Here is a 17630-nt window from a genome sequence, read left to right as displayed (position 1 = left end):
AAACACACCTTGACTTGTTTCGCAATCCCACTGCAGTACTTTGATCATTTTACTTTAGTTTGTTACACATCCACACACCATGTAATGTAGACCATCGGGGCTATTCCAAGCACTGTTAAGCTGAGGGAACTCAAAGCCACTTTTTCACCAACAGTGGCTTGAACCCAGGTCCAGGAGACCTAGTTTGTGCTGTATTAAACCTCAAGTCTCCCCTGGTGTGCCGTGCACCGGCCTGAAGCCTAGTCTCCTGAAACCAAGTTCCAAGCCACAAAGTGGCTCTGTGTTCCCTCAGCTTTATAGATATCGTGTATTCTAACACCTCCCGCTCAACTCCTGCTATTGGCTGTTCAGCGAACGTGACAGTATGTTTGCCTTCATATCCACGCACGTCCCAGACTTCATGCTGATTGTATTTTAAAAGTAATCTGTAACAATACTTAGAGGACACTAATGAAGGCACTAGCAGAAACACTGCTCTACTTTACTAGTTTCTTAGAAGTTTTCTGTAGTAAATCATTTTTAGTTTACTAGTGGGTGATTTGATCAAACTGTGTCCTGACGGGATAAGCCACGATGGATTTTTTAAAGAGCTTTTGCAGTTGTTTTTAGTCACTACACAGCCACGTATAGGAGGTGGTCAATCCAGGGTAAGCCAGCACTCATGTAATGTGCTGTAAAAAATAAATAATAATCCAGCTGCGGCTTATCCAGGCATGGGGTAAGCTGATCAAATCCATTTTTAGAAGTAAAGAAGAATATGGGTATGTTTTGTGCCTTTAAAGGTTTCTGAGCTGTGTCACAAACTGGAGGACCAGTTGTATTATGTTTACGAACAGGACAACAAAGTCATCCAAGACAAAATGCAGGAGTTGAGCACGATCATGGAGAGAAACGTCCAGGTGAGCACGGAGCTTCAGGAAGCCTGCCGCAGCGTGGTGAGCCTCTACAAGGGCTTGTGCATGCAGCCTGAACTATGACACTGCAGCCCCGCGCCAACCCAGGTGGGCCCCAGCGCTGTTTCTTGCAATAGGAGCTGCACGGCCGCGTGTGGTCCCAAGTTCAAGGGCGTGATTTAACTACTTTTCAATTAATAATTCCAAAATGTAAAATAAAATGACATTTAAAATACAGATGTCTTCGTTTGCACAGAACCAGAGTTGAAAGCACAGAGCAGCAGCTTGCAGTGGCTTTCAGTTTTTTTTACCCCCGTGCACTGGGCTAAAATATTAAACCAGGGTTTGCAGGCTTAGTTTGAGTATCTTTTCTGTTATCCTTAAGCCAAAGCAAACTGGCAACTTGTTTAAATTTTGTGTTGTTAATAAAAGATTTGTATGAATAAAATGCTGTTTGATGTTAATTACATTTTTGCCTTTTTTAAATTTATTTTTTACACAATACAAATGGCAATGCGTCTCATGCGTAGAAAACCGTTTCTCTGTAACGTCACTGGAAAACCATTTTGCATAAGCATGGGCGTTACATATGTGCTCCATCGTCCTTTTTAAGTTGCTTAGGTGTGTAGACCCAGCTTGAGAAATGTTAGAAATATTACAGGATGAGGGTTATAAGCACCAGGATTGTCGACGTCCTGTTCTAGTTTGCATGTGACGTGGGTTTTAGTCACTCAGGAGCTTACACGCAACTCAGTTTGCATCTAAATCTTCAGACACAGTTGACTCTCAAGCAGGTGACTGTTCATGCAGTCATTGTACTCTCTTTAGTTGAGTCAGTGTTTTCATTTAACTTAGTGTTCAGGGATTCAGATAGAGCTGATTGTGTAGATGTGCACCCGAGCACTTTTTAATTCCAGGTTAGTCATAGAGATGGTATATCAGTAAGCTGCTCTGTACCTTCAGTTTGAAGCAGTGTCGCTGGTTTGGAGTTCATTGTATATCAGTAAGCTGCTCTGTACCTTCAGTTTGAAGCAGTGTCGCTGGTTTGGAGTTCATTGTATATCAGTAAGCTGCTCTGTACCTTCAGTTTGAAGCAGCTGGTTTGGAGTTCATTGTATATCAGTAAGCTGCTCTGTACCTTCAGTTTGAAGCAGTGTCGCTGGTTTGGAGTTCATTGTATATCAGTAAGCTGCTCTGTACCTTCAGTTTGAAGCAGTGTCGCTGGTTTGGAGTTCATTGTATATCAGTAAGCTGCTCTGTACCTTCAGTTTGAAGCAGTGTTGCTGGTTTGGAGTTCATTGTATATCAGTAAGCTGCTCTGTACCTTCAGTTTGAAGCAGTGTCGCTGGTTTGGAGTTCATTGCTAGCTGTGTGGATATTTAAAATGAAGCAGCAATGAACTGTTTCTCAGTGTATTTCAATGCTTGTATATAATAGCAGAGAAATCTTTAACTTAGACTATCGCTTATTTGTAACACTTTCAGGAATGTCTGATATTTTGCAGGTTATTTTTCCTAATATGTTTAATTGGTCAAACAGTTGTTTGTAGCTAATCTATGTAACTGATTTAAACAAAAAATAAAACAACATTCTGCCTACTTCAACAACCTGGGGAGGCTTAATATATCTGAACCTGTAACTCATATAAAATAGTGTACTGTGAAAAGTACACCCTTGCAGGTGTCAATGCATGCGTGTTAATGCACATATGCTGAGATATGCTTGGTGAGGAATAGTGGATTTCCTATCTCAGAATCTCCAGTTACACCCAGACAGCCCCTAACCCTGACCCTGCCTTGAGGGCATGCAAGAAATACCACTTAAAAAAAATGTGTCGTGTCTTACATCCACTGGGCAGTGTTGCAGGTCAATGCACACAGTGTGGTGTGCTAGCTGTACTGTGAGCGGTCTACAGAGGCTGCAGAATGAAGGCACGCAGCAGAAGATATGTGGAAATGCTGTTCAAATTGCATTCCATAAAAACACACCAATACACTAGTTCTATTAATAGGTGGTTATGCAGGTTTCCATATATAGACGCAGTCAGACACCAACAGCACTTTCAAATGCATTACATCAAGAGTTATAAATGAAAGGGTCACATGACCACGTGAACGTCAGCTAAATTCTTTCAATCAAAGGAAACTTAAAAAACAAAATCACTGGAAAAGTTTTATTTACCAACAACAGGAGGAGAACAATCATTCTAGCAAACGTGCTTCACTCATTATTACAAAAGCAGTACAGACATTGAGCAGACCTCATCGATACAGAACTGGGTCCAAGGCCACTTTATATACAATAGGGGGCCTTTGTTTTACCACTGGCTTTTAAGTGTGACATAGGCGCTACAGTGCGCAGTTAAAGCCGTGTTACCGGGGTCATGTGAGGCTGACCTGAGCTTTTCCTTTGGTTTGTCAAGTTAGACTCAGGAGTAGCCAGTTACAAACGTTTCAGCTAGAAGTCCTTTTCAATGCTCAACGCATTATCAGAAACCACCTTTTATGGACTCTGCTTCAAAACTTTACAACGGTGATCAGAGATTACACCCAGAAAAACAGCTTCTTTAAACTCAGGCAAACTCCTCACTGTGACAGTAAAATCCAGCAAGAGTAAAAGGGCTAACAAAAGACAAGGTGCAAGTCTCAAAGAAACTATATGAACATAACTTAGATCTTTCACTTTGCAAAAGTCTACCGGAAACCATAAATAGTACAGTAATTCATGTCACATTTTTCAATTTGTCAGTTTTTTCGTTAAGTATATGGAAAACTACACAGCGGTGTGCAATTCATTATGTTAACGTCACATGATTCAGCAGCTTTCATTCGACTCTATGAAGCAAAATGACTTCTCTTTACAGGGGGATGCAAAACATTTGGCCAGATCTGTATGTTTCTATATCTTGAAGAATAAATAGTTGACACCCAAAGACACTCATCTTGGCGAGCCCAAAAAAAAAAGTATATCTGTCTTTTAATTTTTAAAACAAAAACACAAAAAGTTGCAGCATTAACTGGCGATCAGTCCCTTCAAATTGTAGATTTCACTCAGTAGAAGACGTTGGTGTTTCTGGTTGCTGGTGAACCCTGAACTACTTCCCCACGGTGAAGGACTGAAGCCCAGTGATTGCTCTGCCCAGGATCAGTGCATGGATGTCATGGGTTCCTGGGGAAGACAAGAAAGACAATGCAGTCAACCAAGAAACTTTCACAAGCATTAAGAGCGCATCGTCAAACACTGATCTCAGCTTTACCATTCATCCCGCAGGAAAACTTCATGTGTTTAATGACTTCTAGTCTGTGTGCGTGTGGCATGTAATATTGCTTTGGTATTTCTCAATGCAGCAGTGCTGGATGTCAGTAGTTTATGATGATGTTTATACAGCAGAGAAGTGCACAGTGAGGGTCAGTTCTTTATAATAAAAAACGTATTTTCTGTTTACACATATAAGTATCAAACATTAACTTATTACAAAAACATAAATAGAAGACTCGTACTTTGTCCCCTAAACAAGAATTCAGTCGGGTTTTGAACTGGCAGAAATAAAGTCAGTTAAAAGCTGCAGCTGTGGCCAGAGGATCTGCATCACCCTGCAGAATTAACACATTTTGCAAAGCAGAATTAACACATTTTGCAAAGTCGAATGAAACCTGCTGAATAATGTTATGTTAACACATTGAATTACGCACCACTTTGTAGCTTTCCATACACTTAACAGAAAAACTGACACAAATTGAAAAATTGCAACATTTTGAAATCTAACATTAAATACTATACTGCTATTATGGCTTCCGGTACTCAATCCTAAAATTCTAGGTGGGACAAAGCTTTAGGCCACAGCTGTACATCACCAGTTCAGAGAATTGTTTTTAGCAGAACTGTTTCAGGCATCAAGTGACACCTGGTGGTGCACGGCTGTAACCGCACCCCGCAGTGCTGGCGTTCCCCTGGCTGTAACCGCACCCCGCAGTGCTGGCCTTCCCCTGGCTGTAACCGCACCCCGCATTCCCCTGGCTCTCAATCCTAAAATTCTAGGTGGCTGTAACCGCACCCCGCAAAGCTTTCCCCTAACCGCACCCTGCAGTGCTGGCGCCACAGCTGTACATCACCAGTTCAGAGAATTGTTTTTAGCAGAACTGTTTCAGGCATCAAGTGACACCTGGTGGTGCACGGCTGTAACCGCACCCCGCAGTGCTGGCCTTCCCCTGGCTGTAACCGCACCCCGCAGTGCTGGCGTTCCCCTGGCTGTACCCCGCAGTACCGCACCCCGCAGTGCTGGCGCTCCCCTGGCTGTAACCGCACCCCGCAGTGCTGGCGTTCCCCTGGCTGTAACCGCACCCCGCAGTGCTGGCGCTCCCCTGGCTGTAACCGCACCCCGCAGTTCCCCTGGCTGTAACCGCACCCCGCAGGCTGGCCTTCCCCTGGCTGTAACCGCACCCCGCAGTGCTGGCGTTCCCCTGGCTGTAACCGCACCCCGCAGTGCTGGCGTTCCCCTGGCTGTAACCGCACCCCGCAGTGCTGGCGTTCCCCTGGCTGTAACCGCACCCCGCAGTGCTGGCCTTCCCCTGGCTGTAACCGCACCCCGCAGTGCTGGCGCTCCCCTGGCTGTAACCGCACCCCGCAGTGCTGGCCCTCCCCTGGCTGTAACCGCACCCCGCAGTGCTGGCGCTCCCCTGGCTGTAACCGCACCCCGCAGTGCTGGCGCTCTCTTGGCACCGGTGCAGCAGCGCGGGGGCGTGTCTTACCCTCGTAGGTGTTGACAGCCTCCAGGTTCATGACGTGTCTGATGACGTGATACTCGTCCGCGATGCCGTTTCCTCCCAGCATGTCCCTCGCCTGCCGCGCGATGTCCAGAGCTTTGCCGCAGGAGTTCCTCTTGAGCATCGAGATCATCTCTGGGGCAGCCCTGTCAGGATCAAGCGCACAGACACACACTCAGAGCCAGCACGGGAAACGCTGCCACGAACCCGGACTGGGACTGGAACACACCGACGTGTCAAATGTATGGAACTTATTTTACAAAACAGGTGGCATATATGATACCTTAAGCTCTACAATGAAGACGTTCAAATTTAAAATCACTTCTGAACTAAATAACCAAAGGCAAAAAAAAACATTAGAATGATTCAATCAGCAGCCAGTCACCTCTTTACCAAGCCTTCAAAAACTCAACTGAATACATGCATGTGTGTAATAATATTAAAGCCTTTAAACACCCTTCTGTTATACATGCTTACTGAAGGTAAAACACACAAAACGGGGCCTGTTTTAATAAAGATAACCAGGGATCACCCGGTTGGCACAGTCATACAGTTACAAAATCCAATTAAAATACTCAATACAAAAAGCTAACTTGGTTAGAAGCTATTTCATTATTCACTCAGATGGCATCACAAAGTCTGAAGAGCTGAAATTTTCAGAGCCAGCCGCGTCCCTAAAATATTTTCTTTTTTTTTTCTTCTTTTATATAGTCAAGTAGACATACATTTTGGCAAGCAGGGGCTCGAAGGTTTGCCCACAGAAGTTAGATCATGTCTCTGTCAGCCGCAGTCAGGACTGCAGGCTGCAGAACTGCATCTCTCCACACTGATGGGGGAAGTTACCTAACAAGCATCCCATGAGAAGGATGTGAGAGGCGGGTTTAAAATCTCTGCAGAACAATAATATGCAGGCTGAACGACTGTGAATACATTACACTGTCAGGGAAATACTGGAGGTTGGTGAATTAACCGTTACACACACACCCAGGTTTGACTCTTGTGCCATGCCCGGGTGCAGACTGCAGGTAGACCCGGCTGCAGCCCCAGTTTGATACTGGGAGACGACAGGAGATTGAGTTTCACTGACAGAAACATGACAACAGCAAAGGTAGCAAACCTTACATTTCCATGGCCCTGCTGCATATCGTATTGACTTCTGCTTTGGCATGTCTGACACTGTAACTGTGTGAATGTATGGTGAGGTTGTTCCCTAGTTAAATGAACTGAAGAGCGTGCCACTGTGTGTCCCCGTGTCCCTGTGTGTCCGTGTCAGTGGAAAGCTCCCGCAGCAATAACGTGGTCATGCCTCTTACTTTTTCTGATCGATTAGCCTGCCCAGCTGCAGACAGGACTGCAGCCCGATGGTGATCTCAGTCAGCATGTCCGCCATCTTCTTCTGCATCAGCTGGTTCCTGGCCAGGGGCACTCCGAACTGGACCCTGGAGCGACCCTGGAGCGTCAGACGAGCACAGGGAGAGGCAAGCATTGCAGGGGGAGAGCACAGAGAGAGGCAAGCATTGCAGGGCAGGGAGCACAGAGAGAGGCAAGCATTGCAGGGCAGGGAGCACGGAGAGAGGCAAGCATTGCAGGGCAGGGAGCATCACACAGGAAGCATCACACAGGGAGCACGGAGAGGTTAGAGAATCTAACATGAAATACTGTAATTACGGCTTCTGGTGAACTTCTGCAATACAATTTTATAGTTTCTTTGATTACATGACGTTAAATAAAAGATCTAAATTATGTTCATACACTGTAGTTTTTTTTTAATGAATCTCAATCCTAAAATTCAAGCTGATGCTAAACTTTTGAGCACAGCTGCAGTGCTCCCTCTATCTCCTAACCCACAGTGAATACTGAAAGCTGTGAATGAGTTCAGGGGGGGTTCTACCTGCAGCCTCCTCCCCTCTGCTCACCTGTCCAGGGTGTACTGGCGCGCAGCGTGGAAACAGAACTCCGCCGCCCCCAGCGCCCCCCACGAGATCCCATAGCGGGCGCTGTTGAGACACCCGAAGGGGCCCTGCGGAGAGGAGAAGGGCAGGAGCCCAGGCAGGTCAGAGACGCGCACTGCGGAGCTAGTAACAGTCTTCCTGTCACGTTTCCAGCGCCACCTACAGTTCATGCAGCTTTAAGCTGTTTGCACCAAGAATCGGGGGTGCAAACAACTTTTAAATCAATTCCCAATTCAAATTCCCATTCCCTTTTTATCAATTCCCCCTCGGCACATCGCTGATCAAAAATTGCATTCAGCAGCATTCCATTAAACTTCTCGCAGTGGTTAACAATTGACTTCATTTGAAAGCATTGCAACAGCAAATCAGGTCTCTGAATCCAGAGTAAATCCCTCACCGCCAGGCCGGTGGCGTGTGGCAGCAGGTTCTCCTCGGGCACCTCCACGTCCTCCATGACGATCATGCCCGTGGCCGAGGCGCGCAGAGAGAACTTGCCCTGGATCTGCGGGGTGGACAGCCCTGGCATGCCTCGCTCCAGCAGGAACCCGCGCACCTCCCCGTCCTCGCACTTCGCCCACACCACGCACACGTCCGCCATTGGGGAGTTCGTGATCCTGAGACACGGCAGAGGAGGACTGTTACAGAGAGGCCAGCAGCGCCCGCACAGGTCCGAGGAGCTGGGTGGCACCAGAACTGGGTCCACTTAGAAAGGAGCCTGAAGATTCGGCTTCAGCAACATGACTAGGTAACCCATTCCATCCCCTCCCCACTCTCTGTGTGAAGAAGAGTCTCCTTCAGCAACATGACTAGGTAACCCATTCCATCCCCTCACCACTCTCTGTGTGAAGAAGAGTCTCCTTCAGCAACATGACTAGGTAACCCATTCCATCCCCTCCCCACTCTCTGTGTGAAGAAGAGTCTCCTTCAGCAACATGACTAGGTAACCCATTCCATCCCCTCACCACTCTCTGTGTGAAGAAGAGTCTCCTTCAGCAACATGACTAGGTAACCCATTCCATCCCCTCACCACTCTCTGTGTGAAGAAGAGTCTCCTTCAGCAACATGACTAGGTAACCCATTTCATCCCCTCATCTCACTCTCATGTTTAACAGGTAAAGTCAGATAATGAAATACTTCAGGAACAGACCCCAGGAGTGGAAGGGGTCGCTTTGTCCAGCCCTGCTGTGGTTCCTGTGATCACTCTGCTTGCCGGACTCTCTGCAGCGCTGCAATCTCATTTGGGTTCTGCGGGGACCTCAATAACCGCCTTTGATTTGTTCTCTACACCTCTGGCTACATAACCGGACTCCTGCACAGACAGAAACGGGCCGGCAGAACCTACCAGGTCTTGGTTCCGTTGAGGGTGAAGGTTTTGCTGGAGGGGTTGAAGCGGGCCCGGGTCTCCATGCCGCCTGGGTCACTGCCGTGGTTCGGTTCTGTGAGCCCGAAACAGCCCAGCAGCTCGCCCCGGGCTGAGGAACGAGAGAGCGAGCGAGAGAGAGAGAGAGAGCGAGAGAGAGAGATTGGCAGTAAGGATCAAGAAGCACAATTCTCTCTCAGTTTGTGGGCGTGATGATTCACTGTGTATCGATGAATGGCGATGCTTTCTTTCTATGATATATCACATCGTAATAGAGGTCTGTTACACCCCTACCCAGTTTGGGCAGGTACTTCTGTTTCTGCTCCTCGGTCCCGTACGTGTAGATGGGGTGCATGACCAGGGAGGACTGGACACTCATCACTGACCGGTAGCTGCTGTCCACTCTCTCAACCTCCCGGGCAATCAGACCATAGGCCACATAGGAGGTGCCGGCACAGTCATACCCTGCAGAGACAGACAGGGGGCAGCAGAGCTAATAACACAGCACTGCAGAAACACACAGTCATACCCTGCAGAGACAGACAGGGGGCAGCGCTGCAGAAACACACAGTCATACCCTGCAGAGACAGACAGGGGGCAGCAGAGCTAATAACACAGCGCTGCAGAAACACACAGTCATACCCTGCAGAGACAGACAGGGGGCAGCACTGCAGAGAACACAGCACTGCAGAAACACACAGTCATACCCTGCAGAGACAGACAGGGGGCAGCGCTGCAGAAACACACAGTCATACCCTGCAGAGACAGACAGGGGGCAGCACTGCACAAACCAAAAAGAGACTTAAGGGCTGAGACCAAATGCACAAAACTAGAGAAACTGCACTGAACACGAGAGAATTGTGTCAATCTGAAAATGAGTCTATCCTTAACTACAAACCATGTTTCATACAGCAATACTAAAGGAGCTTAAAGTGATTCAGCGATTCTGGCCAACAAAATGTTTTCAATAAACCTCCATTCTCTACACAGGTCTCACGCGTCCAGTTTTGAAAAGAAGCACATGGATTTGCATTTTGAAGTCACGACACCCGTTTCCTTTTTTTCACGGCCAAACAATTCCAAAACAGAATCGAGTTCACTTTACCTTTAATGGTTGGCCCCAGCACTCCCAATTCTCCCATCTCGTTCAGAATCTCGCGGTGGAACACTGAAAAGAAAATAAAAGAATAATCTTCCCCCGTTTCACCGGACAAAAAGGTACAGTTTTAACAACGAACTGCATTTCACAACAAGAAACGGATACAAACAATTGTTGATTGTGAACACTAGGACATCCTACCATGCACGCAGAACAACTAGCCTAGAATAAGTCACTGAAGAGTTTCTCTTTCCTATACTGCTAGAGCGCTCTGCAGTGTGGAGAGTGGAGTTCTCTTTCCTATACTGCTAGAGCGCTCTGCAGTGCGGAGAGTGGAGTTCTCTCTCCTATACTGCTAGAGCGCTCTGCAGTGTGGAGAGTGGAGTTCTCTTTCCTATACTGCTAGAGCGCTCTGCAGTGTGGAGAGTGGAGTTCTCTTTCCTATACTGCTAGAGCGCTCTGCAGTGTGGAGAGTGGAGTTCTCTTTCCTGTACTGCTAGAGCGCTCTGCAGTGTGGAGAGTGGAGTTCTCTTTCCTATACTGCTAGAGCGCTCTGCAGTGTTGAGAGTGGAGTTCTCTTTCCTATACTGCTAGAGCGCTCTGCAGTGTGGAGAGTGGAGTTCTCTTTCCTATACTGCTAGAGCGCTCTGCAGTGTGGAGAGTGGAGTTCTCTTTCCTATACTGCTAGAGCGCTCTGCAGTGTGGAGAGTGGAGTTCTCTTTCCTATACTGCTAGAGCGCTCTGCAGTGTGGAGAGTGGAGTTCTCTTTCCTATACTGCTAGAGCGCTCTGCAGTGTGGAGAGTGGAGTTCTCTTTCCTATACTGCTAGAGCGCTCTGCAGTGTGGAGAGTGGAGTTCTCTTTCCTATACTGCTAGAGCGCTCTGCAGTGTGGAGAGTGGAGTTCTCTTTCCTATACTGCTAGAGCGCTCTGCAGTGTTGAGAGTGGAGTTCTCTTTCCTATACTGCTAGAGCGCTCTGCAGTGTGGAGAGTGGAGTTCTCTTTCCTATACTGCTAGAGCGCTCTGCAGTGTGGAGAGTGGAGTTCTCTTTCCTATACTGCTAGAGCGCTCTGCAGTGTGGAGAGTGGAGTTCTCTTTCCTATACTGCTAGAGCGCTCTGCAGTGTGGAGAGTGGAGTTCTCTTTCCTGTACTGCTAGAGCGCTCTGCAGTGTGGAGAGTGGAGTTCTCTTTCCTGTACTGCTAGAGCGCTCTGCAGTGTGGAGAGTGGAGTTCTCTTTCCTATACTGCCAGAGCACTGAGGGGGCAGCACCTTCGTTTCGATTGGCCATGAGGATGCGTGGCATGAGTTTGTCCTGGCAGTACGTGCGGAAGGTGTCCCGGATCATCTTCTCCTCCTCCGTCAGCTGACCCTCCAGCTGCAGAGCGTCTTTCCAGTCAAACTGCACCTTCGCTGGGGGGCAGACAAGGACACAGGCGCTTCAGAAGAGCAGGAAAGGACTCACACACACCAAGGCAGGACCTCACATGCCAGCCTCCAACATGCGAAGGTCTGATTTCTACCAAACACAACAGAGCAAGCAGCTTCAAATTACACTTGTACTGCGATTGGGAAAATGTCGTTTTATGGTAGTTATTGATGCTGGTGTTCAAGTGATAGAGAGGTAAGCAGCAGCACCATCTAGTGGACAGCAGGGTATTGCCAGCCTGTCGAAGCTTCCCATCGCTATCTGTAACACACAAGACAGTCCTGTCAAACAGGAGAGACCCAGCAGAGAGACGGGGCTGCAATCTCTGAACCCCTGAAGTCCAGGCACTTCTCTTAATCCAGCATTTGAATTGATTGAAAAAATAAGACAAGTCACGCAATGATCATTCTTTTTCATTTAAATTTTTTTTTTTTTTAATAGTGTCATTTCAGTAAATATTAGGGATGTGAAACACACTTTTGTACCTGAAACTAACTGAGCAACACTTTGCCTTAATCAATATATTTCAGAAGAAATACCTGCTCTCCTCTGCACTCTGCGATCTAACAGGGTAGCACGCCGGTGTGCTGCACTGCTTTCACTGCACACCTGGGTCTCGTGCTGTGTCTCTAACCCGCTTACCTTTCTGTGGCGCGGCGGTGAGCTGCGTTCGCGCTGCTGACAGAGCCACTCGGCGCCGGGTACAGGTCAGGAGGCGAGCCGCTGCGCTGCGTAAAGCCATCGTGCTTCCTGTGAGAACGGCACACACACACAGGGGCTCAGCCTGGCTGCGCGCTGCATTGTATAAAACAAAGGGCTTGAATCAGAGCTGCTGGCTAAACCGACCCTCGCACCGGGACTCACCAATACGCTTCGTGTTTAAAACAGGTGCAGTAATGCCCACCACTGAATAAAGCCAGCTCCTTTTGTGACTCAAGAGAAAACAGTAAGAGCAATTGTTTTGGGGTTTTTTTTGACCCCTACAATGCAATATCCTTTATAATTATCATTTCTAATTGACCTGGGAAAACTGCACTCACATCACCTCAAACTCAGCCTCTCTCAATCTGACCTCCTTTTCTTCCTCCCCCATCTCTGATCTATCTCTCTATCTCTCTTGAATCCACCACCCTCGCCGTCACCCTCGACCCCTCCCTCTCCTACTCTCAGCACATCTCTGTCGCTTCTTCCTCAGTAACACACCCAGAATTCAGCCCTTCCTCACACGCTACTCCACGCAGCTCCTGGTCCAGGCCCTGGTACTGTCCCGTCTGAACTACTGCACCCCCCTCCCCCCCGGCCAGCCTCTCTGCCTCTCCTACCCGTCCGCTCCAGCTCATCCAAAACTCAGCTGCTCGCCTCGTCTTCTCCCTTCCTCGTTTCTCCCACACTTCACCTCTGCTCCTCTCTCTGCACTGGCTCCCTATCGCCGCTCGCATCCAATTCAAAACTCCTGTACTCGCCTATCGCTGTCTTGACCTTTTTGCTCCCTCATTTCTCCCTACGCCCCCTCAGACTGGCTGTACCCCCCTCCAGAGTATCGGTCCCTGACCACCTTCCAGCGCCTCCTCCAGGCACCCCTGTTCAGACAGCATCTGTAAACCTCACAGCTCTCCACTATACTGGACTACATGCACCCTATTGTACCAGGGCTTGCATCAGCTTGCACTTGCACTGAACTGCGCTATACCCTGCTGTATTTAACTGCTGCTGCTGACTGTAACTAAGCAAGTATTTACTACAGGTTTAAACTGCTCTCAGCCGAACTCGCTCTTGTAGTTTTACCGTGTTCTTTATTTTGCATGGTTCTATTGTACTTTCATACCTGCGCTTATCTATACTGTGATAACCTGGAAGGTGTCCTTTTATAAGGTGACAACCTGTAATGTGATCTTTTATAATGCGACACTTTGTACTGAGATATTTTGTAACAGTTGCAAGTCTAGGCTTGCGTTTCCGCATTCTGAAGTTGTTGCAGTGACACAAACGTTACAATAATTAACTATCTCTGTTAACCGGGTTTCGCATCTACTGCGCACTCATCTCTCTGGCGGTGTGCTGCTTTCGTGTGATCGCTGCGAGAGAAATGGCATTTTAAATCATTTTAAATAGATTGGGGTCGATTATGCGAGGCTATGGAAGCATGAAACACAGCAAGTCACAACCTTGACCAACCGATCTGTCCCTTCTTTGAAACGCCAGCGTGTTACCCAATCTGCACTCCATTACACAAACTTCATTTGGGATCGGTCGCGCTTCTGGCAAGGATCTGCTTACCTGTCAATGTCTGTGTGCTCCACGATTCGCACAGCTGTGTGTCTTTATAAATCGCAGGTTTAGTAAAACATGCAGAAGTTATTTGACTTGCCTGATTATAACACAGAGCTGCAGAAACACAGCCGCTCGTCAGGGGGACCAGCCTGCATGTGACGCCTCGGGGACCCGACCCGTGTCACAGGATATGGGTTTCTGACGCGCCATTTCGAGTGTGTCAAACCACTAAACTCCCGTGATAATCCAGCAGCCACTTCAGTGTGCCTGCTCTCAAATCCAGAATAAATTGGCTTTTTGAAAACGTACTTTTTTTTTTTAAAGCAATTCTCTCCCTAAACTAATTGAACACGTTATAAATTTTAGATTTAGACAACGATTTAGTGCCGTCAAAAATGCATATCACATTTTGGTTTTCTTTGAATGCAGTGTGAAAGCAATTCCGGTTGAACGGTAGACTTTTATTATTATTATTATTATTATTATTATTATTATTATTATTATTATTATTATTATTAAGGCACGTCTGGGTTTATTTTTGCCACACACAAAATGGCTGTCCTGGCGTGACGGGAGGGAGAGCCGTGGAACTGCGCGGCTCAGCCAATAGCGTTCGAGTGGGTGGTGGCGCTGGAACTCGGGCTCTGATTGGCTGCATTGGTGCGGCGTGCGTACGCAGAAACTTTAACACAGACCGCAACTTTCTGGAGTTAACGCGGCTTTGAAAGCGGCTGCAGTGTTTCTATTATCGGTCTGTAATGTCGTTGCAAAATAATGCTGACAAAGTCAAGCAGAAAAGGAAACGCCATTTCTTGATAAAGACGGAGTCTTAAGAACTTGTTCTGGTTATCTATTTGCATATTAATATTATTATAGAACAAATAAACAAATTGCATCTTGAAAGCAAGTATATATACAAGTGCAAACTGTTTCTATTTATGACCGCTAGGAAACTTACACAGTGGCCGCAACTTGTTGATAAAAGCACCCTTTCCTGACAGCCTTCGCTATATAGATCATCACCATTGTACTGTGCATAATAAGAGCATGTGCCCTTCTCCAGCGCGTTGTTGCGCATTGCATGTGGCTACTGATCGCATTTGTGCACACTCTTGCACTGATAACACGTCATGTGTATTTCTATGACCTGTGTGTTAGCTAGCCCGTCGTTACCTCATAATAGCGCAGTTATCGCGCACTGCAAAGCTGTACACAGGGTACCGCAGATAGTCCCATTCACACTGCGTGAGAGACCTCCTCTCTGCAAGAATACTGGGAATAGAGTCGCAAGGCCATGCAAGACTCGCTCAAGTTCTTGGGGGTGGCCGTGTTGTTTTGTCCGATGGTTTTTACAGGTAGGTTTTTTTGTTTTTAGATCAGAGATGTTTATATAGCGCGAATCCACGTCTCTGGACGGTTCAGACGCGCATGTTGCCTACAAGCGTGCGCGTCCTGCAGACTGCATTGCAACAGCACGCGTTTGGACAAATCACCCGGCCTCTATACATTAATATCCACTTTCCTTAATCAGAAAGCATGCCTAGTTGACTGTCCAGTTTGTTGAAGTGCTTTTGTATTATTATTATTATTATTATTATTATTATTATTATTATCCCAGTGCTTAAAATGACTGAGCTATAAAGAAATGAAAGACGTGAATCTGTTTATCACAGAACTAAGAGCTGCTCTTCAGCTCCCAAGTGACAGACCACTAGATGGCGCTGCCTCTTCTATAAAGACGCTTTGTTTCGGCTAGGCTGTGGTACACATGTCTATTGGAACAGAACAAGCAGTTTACATGGAATTTAACACAGAGCTACACAAAATAGAACAATAAAAAATAAGAAATATAATACAAGCATTTGAGTAATTGCAATAAGAACAACGTCAGCATGATCTGGAAGGTTCCACGCATTCTATCGTCCTGCGTTCCTTCCTCTCTGGTGAAAGACATCTCACTTGTGAAAGAAACAGTCACAGTGAATATTTTATAAACCTGCCCATGGGAAACCTTGTTCGTTATTTACAGTGTAGTGAATTTAGTTGTCCCCCCCCCCCTCCAATGCAGATGCTCAGCCAGCAGCCAGCGACGGTGTGGTCAAACAGGACAGGGTATTAAAGGGAAGGAAAGACATCCCACTTTTAAATGAGACAGTAAGAAGCTATGACACAGGACAGGGTAAGTACATCACTTTTTAAAGACTGCACTGCTCCCTCCCTCACCCCCCTAAGAAAAAGGGTGCTCCCTCCAGTCCAGGGCAGGCTTGAGGCATGACTGCACTGCTCCCTCCCTCACCCCCCCTAAGAGAAAGGGCGCTCCCTCCCTCACCCTCCCTAAGAGAAAGGGCGCTCTTACAGTATCACGCTTGTCCCAGCACCCCTGTTCATTGTGTAGTGGATCTGCTCACATTGCTGTGATCAGCGTGTCTCTCCTTTAAGCCTCGACTCTGAGAATGCACAGGCGAGGGCAGCCGCTGTTCGATGACCCAACAACGACTGCCCCCCTCAAGGATACCCGCGGAAGACCCCCCATTTGGAGTGGGTGTAAGTATGATGCAACGCCTCTGAAAACCGGGAGAACTTTCAGAGGAAACAAGGCTATGTGTTAGTAAAGGAAAATACATTAGCAATGGAAACCCATCTTAGAGCAATTGTCACTGACAAAATAACTGCAGGTTAAGGAGTTCTAATCGCTATATAAGCCTCAAATGTACAGTAAAAGAAAAAAACCCATGTTCTAGCAAATTTGTACTTTGTAACTAGACATTATCAAGCACATGATTTCTTAATACTCTGTTATTTTAAGTGGTGACTAGTTCCCCTGTGCATGTAGTGTTACCTCTATTATTCATCTAACCGGGAGTCATTCTACCCCTGGCTGAACTGTGCTTCCATCTGCCTGTGGACCAGCCAAAATATTCAACACTGCAATAATTCAGTTGACCAGCAGGTGGGAGCAGCGTTCCATTTACACCGATTAATTATTCCCAATTCAGAGGTGTCCAATCCCAGTCCTGGAGGGCTCCTCCACTCTCCAGGTTTAACAAGTACAGTTAAAGAGCAGCTGCAGGATCTGATTGGCGGTTTCATTGGTTCAGTTAAACCATTTCGAACAGGAAGACAGCACTGTGGCCAGCCCTGGCCAGCATGATCCCAATGAAAAGGCTGAGTTGACAGTCCTGTTGTTGTTGTTGTCTCCCTTCAGCTTTGGCGGTTGTCTTTCTGATCCTAATCATCTTCCTGATTGGAAAGTTTTTTCACCCCAGGGATCTGTTAAGAGGAAAGATGTACGTACTGTAGAAATCCATTGGAAGCGACTGGGCCGAGTCTCGTCCTGGGCGCAGTCAGGCATGCCATCCTGCACACTGAGGAAACACTGCAGGGTCTATTTCAACAGCATGTCCTGAAGTCCTGAATTCAGTCAAATCTGGTGCTGAAATAACTTGTTTGTGTGACTGTGGGCACTGGAATGGTTTGATAAGCTGTTAACTGGCACTGTTAATATAGCATCAACGCTGAAAAGCAAATAGCTTCAAACTCCAGCTTCAAAGACTTTGTGATGAGTGAATTGTGTCTTATTGAAGTGTGTGTGTGTGTGTCAGTGTGTGTGTGTGTGTGTGTGTGTGTGTGTGTGTCTGTGTGTGTGTGTGTGTGTGTGTGTGTTGTGTGTGTGTGTGTGTGTGTGTGTGTGTGTGTGTGTGTGTGTGTGTGTGTGTGTGTGTGTGTGTGTGTGTGTGTGTGTGTGTGTGTGTGTGTGTGTGTGTGTGTGTGTGTGTGTGTGTGTGTGTGTGTGTGTGTGTGTGTGTGTGTGTGTGTGTGTGTGTGTGTGTGTGTGTGTCAGTGTGTGTGTGTGTGTGTGTGTGT

General features: G+C 47.1%; 1 protein-coding gene across 2 annotated transcripts; it reads right to left on the bottom strand.

Annotated features, from left to right (window-relative positions):
• Nucleotides 1-3852: 3852 nt before the first annotated feature.
• gcdha (glutaryl-CoA dehydrogenase a) lies at nucleotides 3853-13963 on the bottom strand. 2 transcript variants are annotated; one of them, XM_041243474.1, is made up of 11 exons: nucleotides 13864-13963; nucleotides 12138-12245; nucleotides 11339-11479; nucleotides 10074-10136; nucleotides 9263-9433; nucleotides 8951-9080; nucleotides 8006-8222; nucleotides 7573-7676; nucleotides 6970-7095; nucleotides 5642-5802; nucleotides 3853-4061 (listed from the first exon to the last, which is right to left on the bottom strand). In XM_041243474.1, exons 2-11 carry the CDS (start codon nucleotides 12235-12237, stop codon nucleotides 3988-3990), a joined length of 1287 nt encoding a protein of 428 aa, XP_041099408.1. In that variant the 5' UTR covers nucleotides 12238-12245; nucleotides 13864-13963; the 3' UTR covers nucleotides 3853-3987. The 2 variants fall into 2 exon arrangements, with proteins under 2 accessions (XP_041099408.1, XP_041099407.1); XM_041243473.1 differs by having other exon boundaries at nucleotides 13773-13928.
• Nucleotides 13964-17630: the final 3667 nt, after the last annotated feature.

This window comes from Polyodon spathula, unplaced genomic scaffold, assembly GCF_017654505.1.
Source record: "Polyodon spathula isolate WHYD16114869_AA unplaced genomic scaffold, ASM1765450v1 scaffolds_1806, whole genome shotgun sequence".
NCBI lineage: Eukaryota > Metazoa > Chordata > Actinopteri > Acipenseriformes > Polyodontidae > Polyodon > Polyodon spathula.
The sequence above is the reverse complement of the archived record's forward strand: the minus strand, read 5'-3'. Positions and strand labels throughout refer to the sequence as shown.

What these genes read in the sequence shown, in the direction of transcription:
- gcdha (XM_041243474.1), bottom strand. Translation starts at nt 12,237, where the DNA reads ATGGCTTTACGCAGCGCAGCGGCTCGCCTCCTGACCTGTACCCGGCGC. An exon ending in GCTGGGGCCAACCATTAAAG is followed by an intron (nt 9,434 to 10,073) that starts GTAAAGTGAACT and finishes CTGTCTCTGCAG; the next exon opens with GGTATGACTGTGCCGGCACC. An exon ending in CACACGCCACCGGCCTGGCG is followed by an intron (nt 7,677 to 8,005) that starts GTGAGGGATTTA and finishes TCCTCTCCGCAG; the next exon opens with GGCCCCTTCGGGTGTCTCAA.